General features: G+C 42.6%; 1 protein-coding gene across 2 annotated transcripts; it reads left to right on the forward strand.

Moving 5' to 3' along the window:
* The first annotated feature begins 691 nt into the window (after positions 1 to 691).
* On the forward strand, positions 692 to 14272 carry ndrg1a (N-myc downstream regulated 1a). Of its 2 annotated transcripts, XM_077548281.1 has the most exons (16): positions 692 to 858; positions 5371 to 5446; positions 6419 to 6454; positions 8671 to 8776; positions 8844 to 8964; positions 9696 to 9758; positions 9866 to 9926; positions 10415 to 10501; positions 10583 to 10639; positions 10706 to 10809; positions 10894 to 10950; positions 11024 to 11075; positions 11572 to 11619; positions 11931 to 11966; positions 12393 to 12444; positions 12761 to 14272. In XM_077548281.1, the coding sequence occupies exons 2-16, from the start codon at positions 5390 to 5392 to the stop codon at positions 13003 to 13005; spliced, it is 1182 nt and encodes a 393-aa protein (XP_077404407.1). In that variant the 5' UTR covers positions 692 to 858; positions 5371 to 5389; the 3' UTR covers positions 13006 to 14272. The 2 variants fall into 2 exon arrangements, with proteins under 2 accessions (XP_077404407.1, XP_077404408.1); XM_077548282.1 differs by lacking the exons at positions 692 to 858; positions 5371 to 5446; positions 6419 to 6454 and adding an exon at positions 7108 to 7927.
* Positions 14273 to 14461: the final 189 nt, after the last annotated feature.

The raw sequence follows: 14461 nt of genomic DNA on the forward strand, positions 1-14461 counted from the left end.
GAACATTTGGACATTCTCGCTTTTCATTTGACTGCCACAAAAGTGAATTGTGTCCATCATCTTCAAGATGCACAACAGTGTGGGACGGCTACGTACTGCAAAGCAAGTATCTCAGCAAACAACAACAAAAGACATTTTCTTTATGTTTGTGGTGAAAAGATGGACAAATGTGGATTTTTTTTTTTAACCATTTCTGGGAAAATTTGTCATGAAAAAAAAAAAAAATTGCCCATAAAATATTTTACCTAGTAATTATACACGTAAACAATACAAATAAAGTTATGACTAAGCAGACGAGAACAAAGTTGAACCGAGTTCATCAAGGCGAAGCCCAGTCAAGCGGGAGCTGCGTTTTACTACCTCCCAAGCGGGTCATTGAACGTCACATCATCCACCTCGCCACGATTTTGCTGCTGCGCCGTTTGAGGGCGTCACGTACTGCTGCACGCCTGCTGATTTTGGACCGCACCGACGCAGTCTTGTCCCTGCGAACCCCAGCTGCGTCTTTCAGAGTTGAAAGATGCACTTTTCATTCGTTTTTTTTTTAAAAATATGAATTGAATTGTCGTTGTTTTTGGTGCTGCTGCAAAGCGCGTGGAAAAGTTGCAGTCGGTTGCGCGATGACTCCCCGCGGCAGATGTTGCCCAATCCGGGAAAGTGGGCCGAGTTTGCAACCCCTCCCCCCTTCGTCACCCTCATCTCCTCCCTCCCCAGGCTTTATAAAATTCCCTCATACATCCTTCTACACGTTGTAAACAAAACTGCTGCCGTCACTGAACGCAACACTTTCAAATCTTTTGAAATACTTTTTTTGGGTGGACTTTTTTTTCCTCCTTCGGGACATTTTGAAATCTGAAGGTAAGTTGGACTTTTAAACACTTGAAAGAGTTTTTTTTTTTTTTTTTTTTTTAATTCCCGTGCACGCAAGGAGGAGTAGAAGGTGTGTGCGCATGTGGATTTGCAGGTCAAGACGTGTCTGGACGTGTTTGTTTTTTGTTGGGGGGGGGATGTGTTGCACTAGCACGGTTTTTTTTCTTCGTATAATCTGCAGAAAAAAGTGAAGAAAGAAAAAACTAATGGAAAAGTCGATGTTTAGTTTACGGTCAAGGTACAATTGGAAAAGTGAAAAAAAATGCATTGGGTAAAAAAAAAGAAAAAAAAGTCAAGTCTTTTGCTTTTATTAAAAACGGTGTTTATTTATACGGCCACAAGTGTGTTGGATTACTTTTTTTATTTATTTAAATAATTGCTTGTATTTTATATATTCATTACTTTAACACACTCCAGTATTCAGTCACAAGCCTGCTTTTTTTTGGGGGGGCGGGGGGGGGTATGCTCTTAAATTAAATTGTATAAATAAATGTCAATTACAAAGAACTGGAGAGACGTTTTATTTTGCGTTCTTTTTTTGTGGCGCGTCCTCCTTTTGGACCCGGCAACCCATCCTTGCACTGCTGCGTTCAGGGCATCTTTTGGGGGGTTGAGGAACTCATTCTCGTGCTACGTTCAGGATCCCACGTTTTTTTTTGTTTTGGACCTGGTAACCATCCTTTTGATGCTGCATTCAGGCTCCCTCCACTTTTTGTGCGATGCTATTCCAAGTTGCGGCTCTTGAATGCATCCTCGCCCACTTTTCTGAGCGCACGGCACACGAGACCCCCGCTCCGGTCCTTCAGTACAAATGTAGGTCTGCGTCGGCTTAGCTTAGTTTAGCTCGCTTGCTCGGCTCTGTTGATATTTGACCAGCGAGGGATTTGACAGATTAAGTGAGTTTGTCAGAAAAGATTAGGGAAGCAATCATTGTTGCTGCAGATTGGACGCGGACCTCGGATTTAAGAGAGTCGTCGTATTGAGGAGAGACAAAAAGTCAAGCTAATATTGTTGACACAAACAATAACTAACATAGTCGACACAAAATTGCCTATAAAATAAGTCGCGAGCGTTGTTTATACGACAATGAGCTCAAATCCCGATACAACGTCAATGCAAGTAGCTCAAATGGTTAATATAGTGAATACAAGTAGCTAACCGCTACACCAGTGCCAAAAATGGTCTGCAAAAAAGTCGCATACAAGTTGTCAAGCGCACAAGTAGTGAAAATCTTCGCAAATTGTTTCGATAAAAAGCAGCTAACATCAAGTATAGAGCAAGTTGCAAACATTGTCTACACAACAGCTAACATCGCTAACATGCTAACAGCCATGCGACACGTAGCTATAAAAGTAGCCAAAAAGTCGTTAGCATTGCATAATATAACATTTGCTAATACAACAATTGCTAACATCACATGCACAGCATGCAACACGTGTGTGAAATTGTGAAAACAAGTCGCTAACAAGCCACTCGCATCGTACGCCGTAGAAAACAACTTGCGAACCTCGTCAGCTGACATGAATCATGTGCCAACACTGCGACTGCGTCAGGTTGCTAACATCATCAGCTAACTTTGTGGAAGCAACAAGTCGCTAACATCGTGTATAGAGCAAGTTGCAAACATGCTTGATCTTCCTTTTCATGCTCATTTCAAGTGCCGTCGTCATTTATTCCGGCACAATTCGCCTTCTTAGAATGCAAGGCAGGAGATTTTCAGGACCATCCTGACCCCCATCCCCCTCTCGCTCCCCCGCCTTCATTTCCTCTCCCAATTGCATAACAAGCCTGACTCGTGCCAGCGCTTCTTTCGCCTAAAAAACAAAACCCAAAAAAACAGAGCAGAGCAGCCGGGACATGCGCAGACGGACGGACGGACGGCGTTGCCGCCAGTTGCTTGCTTCACACACCAAAACTGCAGCAAGCGGTCTCTGCAGACCGCGTCCCCCCTTCACACCACCGTCCTCGTAACATAAGACCACCCTTGTGAGAAGGGAAAACAAGTTGTCAAAATTCACACCAGCGCGTTCCATTTGACGGCTAATGTGCCGCTCACGCCGCCACAAGAAGACCCGAGTCTGTTTTCCACATTAGCGTTTCAACATGCGGAACGCCCCCCGTAACACCCCCGTAACACCCCCGCCCGTCCTCGTAACCTTAGACCACCCCGGTAAGAATGTAAGATGTCAAAGTTCACACTTGTGTGCTTGGTACGACGGTGATGCGGCGTCGGAGCACATGGGAAGTTTTGGCCCGCGAATTTCCTGCATGGAAGCATTTTAGCACGTGAAGCAAAGCTAGCAACAAAAGAACAACATTGAAACTTGCAGCTTTAATATGAGTGCACACGCGCTCGTCACACGACAACAACACTGCAAGTTGCGAGGATGAAAGCCAGTTCACATTTTCAGGAATCATCAAGTAGCGAACATGGTTTATGGAACAATTTATTGCTAACGTAGTAGCGATGTCATGGAGCTAACATCGTGACAAGTCGCTAACATCCCAATACAACAAGTAGCTACGACGTCGATGCAAAAATGAGTTGACTTTGCTAATAACGGCCGATACAAGCAGCATCTCCAAAATGATCGTCACATGCAGACATCAAGTAGCGGACGTTCTACTTGTACACACAACATGTAGCTAAGGTGCTAACACTCCATGAAACAAGTTGCTAACATTCCAGATACAAGAAGCTACGGTCTATGCAAGTCGCTAACATTGCTAACAAATTCCATGCAAGTGCGTAACGTTGAAACAAGTCGCCAAAATCAACATTCAGTACATAAAAATGTGTCGATAGAGCAAATTCCGATTGTCGTGCAGACATCAAGTCGCTAACATTGACGTAAGTGTAGCGAATGTGACATCAGCTAAATTTTTTTTTAAAAAGTTGCCGACGTCATGTTAACATTTTTGAAAGCGTTAGGATGTCGACATGGCCGCCTCGCCTTCGTCTTCTTATCTCATCTTCTTCTCCTTTTTGTCCTCTCGTTCTTCTTTTCTTTTGTTTTCATCTGGTCTTTTCTTCCGGTTCTCGTCTTCTTTTTTTCTTTCTCTTTGTCTATTTTCTTTTGGATCTTGTCTCCTTCTCCTCCTTGTCCTCCAACAAAGGTTCCGCAGTGCAGCCCACCCACGAAAAAAAAAAAAAAAAAAATGGGCGTGTTGTCCGATGCTCCTCGTGGCCATTGTGCGATCCGGATCGCTCCGGTCTGTCGGCCCCGACTGCGCGTTGGTGCGTGTGAGAAAGTATTTGACACTTCCTGTGCAAGACGTCTCGCTGCGTCAGCGCGACAAGTCATTAAGTGCGCACGCACGCACGCACGCACGCGCGCATTCGTGCGCTAATGTGGCATTCGCGTACAAAGTCGTCCACATCAGTAGTCGGCAACCGTTTTCCGATTGTGGACGACTTGCCAGCCACTTTTATCCACGTGTTGAGCAATGAAAGTACTTTTCAAAGCCTTTGGAAACACACAAGATGCCAAAGCTGTCAAACCTGCAGCACTCCCAGGACTGCAATTGTCCACCCCAGGCCTAAACAAAGATTCATCTTCTGAATTCATGTCCACTCGTAGTAGAACGTTTTGATGTTGCTGGTGTAAATGGAAAAAAATGTTTTAGACACTGAAAAATGGCGCCTGTCATCTCATCTGAAGAAAATAGAAATCTATGTGAAGGGAAAAATGACCCGGTTCTACAAACATTTCAGTTTGGAACGTAGAACAAAGGAAATTCACAAAACAAAGTTACATATGTATTTTTTTTCCCATTTGTTGCTAATTTAGCAATTTTCTTTGCAATTCAATCACAATGTTAGCAAACTTAGCGGAACACATTTTGCTAGCATAAAAGCTTGAGCCAACATATATTTCTTATTTTTTAGAGGGTGGGGGCAATATCCTGAGAGGGAAAAAAAATCGCAAATTTGCCACTTTGTAAAGTTGCAAAGTTTTTTTCTCCGAATATTACCAGCCCTCAGGAAAAGGAAAAGAAACTGTATATAATTACATATAAAATACATTTCAAAGTCTGCACTAGTTAACTTTTATCAAGTCAAAGGTCAAACTCATGCCAATTGAGTTCTTTTTTTCTCTTCAAAAGGCAAGCGTCTGCACTTTGTACCACTTCTGCCTTCTTGCACGCGGTGACGGAAGCACGCGGGCACGGCGGGCCTGACGGGACACGTTGAGTGGTAGTCAAAAGAAAAAAAAAATTGCGCCGCATTTTCTCATCAGGCGGCGTTGGGCGGCGCCGTTCGCTTTCATTTCGCGTGCGTACAAAAGAAAAAGAAGGCGGCGGCACGCAGAGAGCACAAGTCAGTGCTTTGCTTTCTTCTGGTGCCAATAAAGTCTGTTTTTTCCGACACCGCCAAAGGCTTGTGAACGCAGCAGACGCACCCGAAGAACCGGTTGCTGGCTGAGAAACGGATTGAGGTCGCCAAAGTCACGTTTGGATGACAAGGAATGAACACAAAGCGTTTTTGTGCTCCGACAGGTCGCGCAGCCCGCTTGACATGGACGACATCCAAGTTGTGGAATCCAAACCGCTGCTGGTCGACAGGGAACTGCCCGTACGTACCGTCACGCCGGCACCAGTCATGTCAGAACCATTGCTCGCGAGTCAGGAGCATTTTGGCCTCGTTGGTGCGTGAGTGAAAATGGACAAAAGCAACGAGGAAATGAGTCAATAAACTACACTGGATAAAAAAATTGAAGACAAAAGTAAACACGCCTAACGTGGGAAAATATATCACAAAAATAAAATCTAAATATGTGAAATGAAATAGGAAAAATTAAAAAATGGATTTGAAAAACATTTAAAGATATTTGAAAGTGTCAAATATCTATTTGAAAAATATCTAAATATACATGAAGGTAAAATCAAGAATCTCGTCCTATTACAGGTTAATGCCATTTATAGGACAATTTTAAAAAGATATAACCTGAAAATACATCAACGTAAAACTTATGTCATCAAAACATCTATAAAATGTAGAAGGAAAAATTTAAATCTAGTCGTCATTTAAAATGCTTTGTAAAAGAGAACAGGAAAATCTCAAATTTGGGGGAAATATAGAAACTGTATATTGACAAATAATCCTCTTTTTTTTTTAAATTAAAAGAAAAATGAATACAGCAGAAATATGTTTAAAAGTAACAAATGTAAAATGTATATAAATCCAAAAATGAGAAAAAGCTAAACAAATATATATATTTTAATGATACAGGAAAATAATTCATGCTCGTCAAAATTCAAGTCATTGGCAAAGAAAAAGATGAATAAAAACAACATTTACACTCAAAATAAAGTTCAACATCACTCACGCTGTAATAATATGAAAATATTGTAAAAATACGACATGCTAACAGCGTCCGTAGCACGCTAATAAAATGTGGCAGAACGATTTGCGTGGATCGCTACGATGTCATTGTTGATATTAGATATTAGATTAGCCGCCGTATGCTAATCGTGTTGTTGGCATGTATAATGTTATTTATCTCATGTGTGCGTGTGTGTGTGTGTGTGTGTGTGTGTGTGGCAGGGCCTGAGGGAGGCGGTGCAACAGCTCGCTATCAAGGTACGCTAGCACACGCACTGGACATTCATTAGCTCGCTATCAAGCTACGCTAGCACTTATTAGCCAGCCCATCGGTAAATCTTATCTGGGCCGGTGACCTTTGTCACATGACCCAGTTTGTTTGGCCCCGGCGAGCGCCGTCAAGCGGCAGGATGAGTACGCGGCGCTCGCTAACCGTCTCGGTCTCATCTTCGCGGCCGTCTCGTTAGCCGGCAAATCCAATGTTGGCTCGGCTAATTCCGTCTGTCTGCTCCTGCAGTCCAAAGAATGTGGATTCGAATGGATTATTTGGTGGCGTCATGTAAAAATCTCAATCTGAATTTTTGTTGAACTTCCTGCGCAAACGATCTGGTCCATCGTGTGGTTTTTTAAAACTCAAAAGCGCAGACTTTTTTCATTCTTTTTTAGTGCTTTGAGGCGGATCGATTTCATCACAGCGACGATTACAGACGAACACAACAACTTGTTTGTCACACGCGCGCGCTCGGCAGGATTACAACGCGGCGGCGGCGGCGGCCTACGTGCTCGCGTGCATGTGCGCTGGTGTGGGCGTGGTCGCAGATGATGGCTGGTGTGTTTACGTCTTGCTAAACGGCTCATCATCCTCGTCTCTCTGTCTGGGAGGATGAGGAGGAGGAGGAGGAAGAGGAGGAGGAGGAGGAAGATGTCCAAACAAAAACTAAAGTGGGAAATCAACAAGAAGCACAAAAGTGCTGGACTGATGGAGAGATGTGGGCTTTTTTTACTTCATATATTTAACTTTTAAATCCAGGCATTGGCACTCAATACATTCTGAAAGGGGATCACGTAAAAATAAATACATGAATAAATAAGCGGGATCATGCAAAAGTAAGTAAAAGGGAATCGTGTCAAAAATAAGAAAAAGTAGTCAATTAGCAGTAATCAGGTTCAAATCAAAAAAAGAAACATGCAAATATGCATTCAGTGTAATATTCAAAAGAATAATAAAGTTTAGTATTGTTTATGTAAACAAATTGCTAATGTATTATAAAAAGGTGTGGTCTAAGAACAGACCCCTGCGGTACTTCTGATCTTGTTTTGTGCAATTCGAGTGTGACTTTTTGTATATTTTAACAACATTCCTAAAACATGTTAGTCGGGTGGCATATTTTCATCATCTCATAGCACGACACAAACAAACAAACACCACCTGTGTTTTGTCGGCCATTTTGTGAAGCGTTCCACGAGTGTGTGAGCGAATCGCGGCGAAGGGCGTGGCCTGGCGGCGACAATCCAATTTAGGGATCGCTCCATCTGGAAGGAGCTTGTTTTGACCGGGTCCGAAAGCACCACAAGAGCTCAGGGGGGCTTACGGCTTAGCGTTATAAAAGCCTCCAGACGCCCCCGTTGGCGCTTCGGACCTTCAGCGTTCACCCCAATCTGGAGTTTCCCGCCAAAATGGTTCTGGACGATTCTGACGTGGAGATGATCGTGACCGACGTGGAAGTTGCCGTGAGTCCACCAGGGGCCGTTTTGGGCCGTTTTTGGCCATTTGATCAAATGGAATGTCGGCAGTCGTGGCAGAAACGCAAAGAAACCGCTTTGGAAAACCACGTTTTGATGAATCGTTATTCTTGCTTATTTGTTACGTGCATCTGCTATTTGTAAAACAATGATTTGTTTTTATTCATAGTTTGAAGAAACAAATATCACAACATTTGGTTTTTGCTCAACATTTTTTTATTTATAATTTTTATTGATACTTTTAAGGAATAAATATATTTTTTTAAATTGTGTTTCAAATCAATATTTCTAACGGATGCATGTGTTTTAAGTAAAATAAATACTCAACATTTAATTTTAAATGAAAAGCTATTCAATTATTCTAAAAATAGATCATAGTGAGTGTTCAAAATTTACACACACTAACAACTTTTATTTTTCATTACATATTATTACTTCCTTTTTTAAATGACTAAATTTGCTAAGAAATAAAAATTTCACGTTTCACAATTATTATAAAATTAATTGAGCTAACTAATAAATAATTACATTCATTTTTTTGACTATTTCTACAATTTAATTCAATTATAATATTTTGGATTCTTGTTCAAAATATTTGTCTTGTTTCTTGTGATTTATTATTATTTTTTAACATTACGCACCCTTAAAATGGCATATTGGGTGATTTTTGAACTCGGCGGTTTGAACGGTGTCTAAAGATGAAACGTAGTGCTTTGGCGCCGTTTTGGCAGGAGCACGATGTGGAGACCCCTTTCGGACGACTCCACTGCACCATGCGGGGGGTCCCCAAAGGCGAGCGGCCCGTCCTCCTCACCTTCCACGACATCGGGCTCAACCGTAAGGCACACCTGAACGCCGACCCGTCCTCACCTTCCGGGTGCTCATTTTGCCGTGTTGTGGGCAGACAAGACGTGCTGGGACTCGCTGTTCCAACACGAGGACATGGTGGAGATCCTGCAGCACTTCGCCGTGTGTCACGTGGACGCGCTCGGACAGCACGAGGGCGCCAACACCTTCTCCACCGGGTGAGCACACACGGCGGTGACCTTTGACACGGCTGCAAGATGTGCTTAAGGCGACCTCGTTTGCTGAGTACCGGTTTGGACGCGCAATCTCGTACAAATCTAATAATTATTTGCATTGCTTTTAAAAATCATTGTTAATACAAATTTGATGGTGATATTTATCATATATATATTTTTTTTTAATTACTGAAGTTGATATAAAAGTATATGAAAATGTTTTTTTTTTTATATTATAGTTTCATTTTTCCAAATATTCATATTATATTGTATAAGTTGAATTTGTATTATTACATATAACAAGATTCTGTATTTGTAACATTTCTATTCTATGCCTTTCTTTTTTTTTTTGCTGCATAAAAGATACATTTTCATTATATTTTTAATTGACTTAATTTGTATTTGTAAAAAAAAAAAAAAAGTTTTGTGAAAGCTAATGCTAAAATCAGGTCAATAAATCAAAGTTAAACAACAAGAACAAATCGTACATGGAAATAATTATAAAACATGCTTGGGAAGATTCGGCCTGGTCACTTGTTGCTAGGCAAAATTTATTGAACATGTGTATTTTATGCCATAAATTATTATTTTGTTAACATGCTATTATTATTAAAGATGCACATATTTTTTTAATATATATTGTTTTTTTAAAGACTAAATTTAAAAAAAAATGTTTTTTTAAATTAGATTTCTTTTTTTTTTTTTCCCCAAACGACACGGTTTCTCTGGCCCAGCTACGAGTATCCGTCGATGGACGAGCTTTCCGAGACGCTGCCGCTGGTGCTGAAGCATTTCGGGTACGTTGAAACGTTTGTTCACGAAATGGCCGACGCGTGGCATCGGGTCGAGTCGGGTGCCAGATTGTTCTTGGGACTTGTTCTAACAGCTTGTGTGTGTGTTGCAGGCTGAAGTCTGTTATTGGATTAGGGATGGGAGCCGGAGCCTTCATGTTGACCAGATTCGCTGTAAACCAACCACACACGCACACACACACACGCGCACACACACACACACGCGCACACACACACGCCTCTTCCTCGTTCAGGCTTAATCATTTGCTAACATTTTTGCTGATTTGGGCAATGAACGTCTTTGGAATGTTCCAACATTGAACACGTGTTAATTTTTCAAAATAAATAAATAAATACTTTAAAGCAAAACCAACGACAAAGTTTTTGGGAAAAAAAACGCACATTTGTGAGAGCTGTAATGATGTAAATCATAAAAAAACAAAACATGGTCATGATTGGTTGGCCTGGTCACTTGTTGCCAGGCAGAATCGATATTATTGGCTCAACTGGTGGGGTTGCGAGCGCAACACAAACATCTTCACCGGCACACGGAATTTGTGGGCAATCATTTGAGAAAATGTTCCGAAAACACAAACGCAGATGATACAAAGTGTCATGTGAGTGAATGTAATCCGACGTCATTGAAATGATGTTTGTGTTAGCTGGATTACCCGAAAATGGTGGAAGGTCTGCTGCTCATCAACATCAACCCGTGTGCCGAGGGCTGGATGGACTGGGCTGCGCACAAGGTCGGGAAAAGATCGTTTCAGTACAAAATCGGCAAAATATAAAAAAAAATTATAAAAAAAAAAGTCTTCATGTGATTTCAGATTAGCGGCTTGACCCACGCTTTGCCCGACCTGGTCATCAGTCACCTCTTCGGAAAGGTTAGCACCATGCTAGTCTTTGCTAGCCCAGCGCATGCTAACAGATGCTAACGGCTAATCCCGCAGGAGGAGATCCACCACAACCAGGACATGGTGGCCAAGTACCGCCACCACGTGATGAAAGACATGAACCAGTTCAACCTGCAGCTCTTCATCAAGGCCTACGAAAGGTGAAAGGTCGCGGTGCCTTTGGCGGCAACAGGGAATTTACAGGTTTGGATTTTGCTTATGTTTGTTTTGTTTGTTTGTTTTAGTCGGAGGGACCTGGAGATCGAGAGGCCGGTCCCGGGAAGCAACGTCAGAACCCTCAAGTCAGTTGACGCCGGTCGCGTTTGTCCGTTGTTTGATCCCCGCACCCTACTCATGTGTGACCTTTGACCCCAGGTGTCCTTGCCTTCTGGTGGTCGGGGACAGCTCGCCTGCTGTGGATGCCGTGGTGAGGAAAGCGCTACAAATGACTGATTCGAACCCGAGCTTGAAAGTGGAATTGAACGCCCTATTCTCAAGTGGAAAAACAATTTGGAACCTTAAATCAGCATTGAAACCCTGTTTTGAAAGCAGCATTTGAAAACCCTAACCTGGGATTAAAGCACCCCCCAATTTTCCAACCCTGATTTGAAACCCAAGTCAGGTTTTCACACAATTTGAAATCCTATCCCCATCTGGAAATCTTAATTTGATACTCTAACCCGAGTTTCCAGCCCAACTTGAAACCCTAACCCACACTTGAGGCCCCATTTTGAAAGTCATAACCCGGGATTCAAACCCTAAAACAATCCTTAGCCCTACTTTTGTCATAAACTTGAATTGGAAACCTTCCCCGGGCCAGAACAAGCAATTCTGGAACCCGAGACCTCTTTTGAAAGCCTAAAGCTGTCTTAAAAGCCTCGTTTGAATTTGCCTCTAATTTGTGTGTGTTGCTGTCGGTGCAGGTGGAGTGCAACACCAAACTGGACCCCACAAAAGCGACCCTGCTCAAGGTGCGAGCCATCGGCACGGAAATGCCAGCGCTTTTGTGTGTGTTTGTGCTCACCTGGTGACACATTAACCGGCGAGTGTGCTCAATCTGCCGCGTCTGACCTACTTGCGGCGACCTCTGGCTCGCCCGAGAGGCCGCCGGCCAAAATGGCGGCCGCGTGCGTGGCGGCCAAAGCTGATGTGGAGAAAACAACGTCACCTCTTTAATGGCTTTTGTTGTTTTGTTTTTTTTTCCTGATTCTTTTGCGTCTCGCCTGCTTTCAATTGATGCCGAATGAATATTGTAATCATCTCATCTTTCATTTCTATTCAGATGGCCGACTGCGGGGGCATGCCCCAGATTGACCAGGTATGTATGACGTCATACATTCATCGACAGATTTACAAATGGGCAATTACGTGAACTAAATACAAAGGTATAGTTGGGCTCTAGCGCCCCCTGTAAGGCGATGTGGGGTATTTCAATGTTAAGTCACATGACTATTTTGGCATGAAAAAGTAATAAATAATCATGTAGTGATAAATACTTTCATGTTAAAAAGCCTTTAGAAAAAAAAACATTTTTAAGTGTATAAAATTTTTCATTTTTTGTGACATTAGATTTTCATCAATTATTATGGAACCGTAAAAGTCGTTTCGACAGCCAGCACGACTCTTGTCAAACTCTTATATCAATCTCAAATGAAAATCATGCATACAAGATTTTCAGATCTAAATGTAAGTGTTCAAAAAAAATCACGTGAATAATTGTTTTGCATTTTTCTCTCTTTTGTAGCCCGGCAAGTTGACGGAGGCGTTCAAGTACTTCATTCAGGGAATGGGCTACAGTAAGTCCACATTGTTCTTTTGCAATACACTACTGCCTCCTTGTGGCCAAATTAGGGGTTAGCGCTTGCTGCACAATGCAACATCTATTTACTCTATATTAGCATTGGCCGGAAAATTTTAGAATAACATTTTCAATAAAATAAAAAAAGTCAGTTAACTTTGCTAATAGCAAGTGGGGCAGTGCCAAACCCGCCCCAAACGCAATCTTGACCAATAGTCAGAACAGAAGAGTCCATTTTGGACCCCAGCTCATTACGCCAAACCTGTAGCAAAAGGTCAATGCCATTTCCATGTGGTTTCTCGTCTTGTGCGCAGTGCCGTCGGCCAGCATGACCCGCCTGGTGCGCTCGCGCACAGCCTCGGGTTCCAGCGTGACGTCCTTCGAGGGTTCGCGCTCACGCTCGCACACCCACGAGGGCAACCGCTCGCGCTCGCACACCAACGAGGGCCCGCGCTCGCGCTCACACACGGCCGACCAGCAGCGAGGCCACGCCCCCGCGCCCGACGCCGCCCCCGCCGTGGACCAGGGCATGCTCAAGGCCCCCGAAGTGTCCTGTTAAATCGGCAACAACAACAAAAAAAAATCTCGTTTAACTCTTTTTTTTTTTTTTGTTGCAACACTGTCAACATGTTTTTTGGTTAAAAAAAAAAAAAATCTGAATTAGGAGGGTTGGACCGGTGATGTAGTGTGTAGGGCCATCGCTAGGGGGCGACAGAGCGCGGAGGAAGCTTGTTGAGTGCATCATGAATTGTCTCTACCTGTTTTTTTTTTTTTTTTAGTACCAAACGGTCCACTTTTTCACTTATATCCGATGTTTTTCACATGGTGGTGGGGCAATGCAACACTTGCCCCATGGATGGAATTTTTGGGGCCTGAAAAGGATTCTGGTGAGGGGGCAATGCCACATTTACCTCCTTGGCAAAATCTCCATTGCCAGGCAGAATTTGTGGTGCATAATATTTCACTTTCTAATTCCAACCTCAGCGCTATCGGCTGGGCCTCGTGGGCAAAATTGAGCCATGCTTTTAAAAAAACAAGCAAAAAAAAAAAAAAGATTCTCATGCACCCCCCACACCGCCATCTTCTGGGCAGAAAGGGGCACTGCCCCTACCTCTGCACTTGCTGCCCTTGTGGACCACACCATGCCTAAAGGCATCTTCCAAAAAAAAAAAAAAAAAAAGATTTTAAAAACTATTAGGAGGGTTGAAGCGCAGTGCTGTTGAGTCTGGAGATGATGTAGTACGTAGGGGCGCCACTAGGGGGTGACAGAGCGCGAACGAAGCTTGTGCATCAAGATTTGTCTCGTTCTTTTTATTTTTACTTTACTGACGGCTTTCTCACATGATCAACTTTAACGCATTTTTGCAATTCTGGAACTTTCTTTCTGTTTGTTAAACATTTATAAGAAGGAAAAACAAACAACATTAAGGGACATCCTTCTGTGTTTTTAAAATCAAAACCACTAAATTGAAAAGCTTTATTAACAATGCCGGCAGACAAAACGATGAACTGTTTTGATCTCATTTCTTACGATACAATCAAGCACAGCGGAACAAAGTGTTGCCATGCGGTTGTTCACTTTGTACGTGCGAGGCGTAAACGTTTCAATGATTGTCATGAATGCTTCTGTTGTTAACAATAATGCTGATGATGTAGAAGTTAGCTGACGCTCTCTCCCGTCTGCGACTTGCACTACGTTGGCAAAAGTTTGCTTTTGTAGGAGCTTTTTGACGGCTTTGTAAAGATGCTGGCGTTCGAGCGGCATAACAGTTTGTATTTATTGAGAAAAAAATGACATTAAAAAAAAAAAGACAACTTAGAACTCATCTGATCTCAGTGTCATTTTTTTCTTGTGTTTTGCTGCATTTGTAAGAATGTTTTAAGGCGTAAAAAAACAAAACAAGGCGCACATTTGGCTTGTGTTTGGTTAATTGCATCCGATCTGCAGCATAAAAAACAAGCGCTCACCCAATTTGCTGTGCTAGGAACCTCCCAAGTTTGTCTTTGACGATTGA

This window comes from Vanacampus margaritifer, chromosome 17, assembly GCF_051991255.1.
Source record: "Vanacampus margaritifer isolate UIUO_Vmar chromosome 17, RoL_Vmar_1.0, whole genome shotgun sequence".
Lineage (NCBI taxonomy): Eukaryota > Metazoa > Chordata > Actinopteri > Syngnathiformes > Syngnathidae > Vanacampus > Vanacampus margaritifer.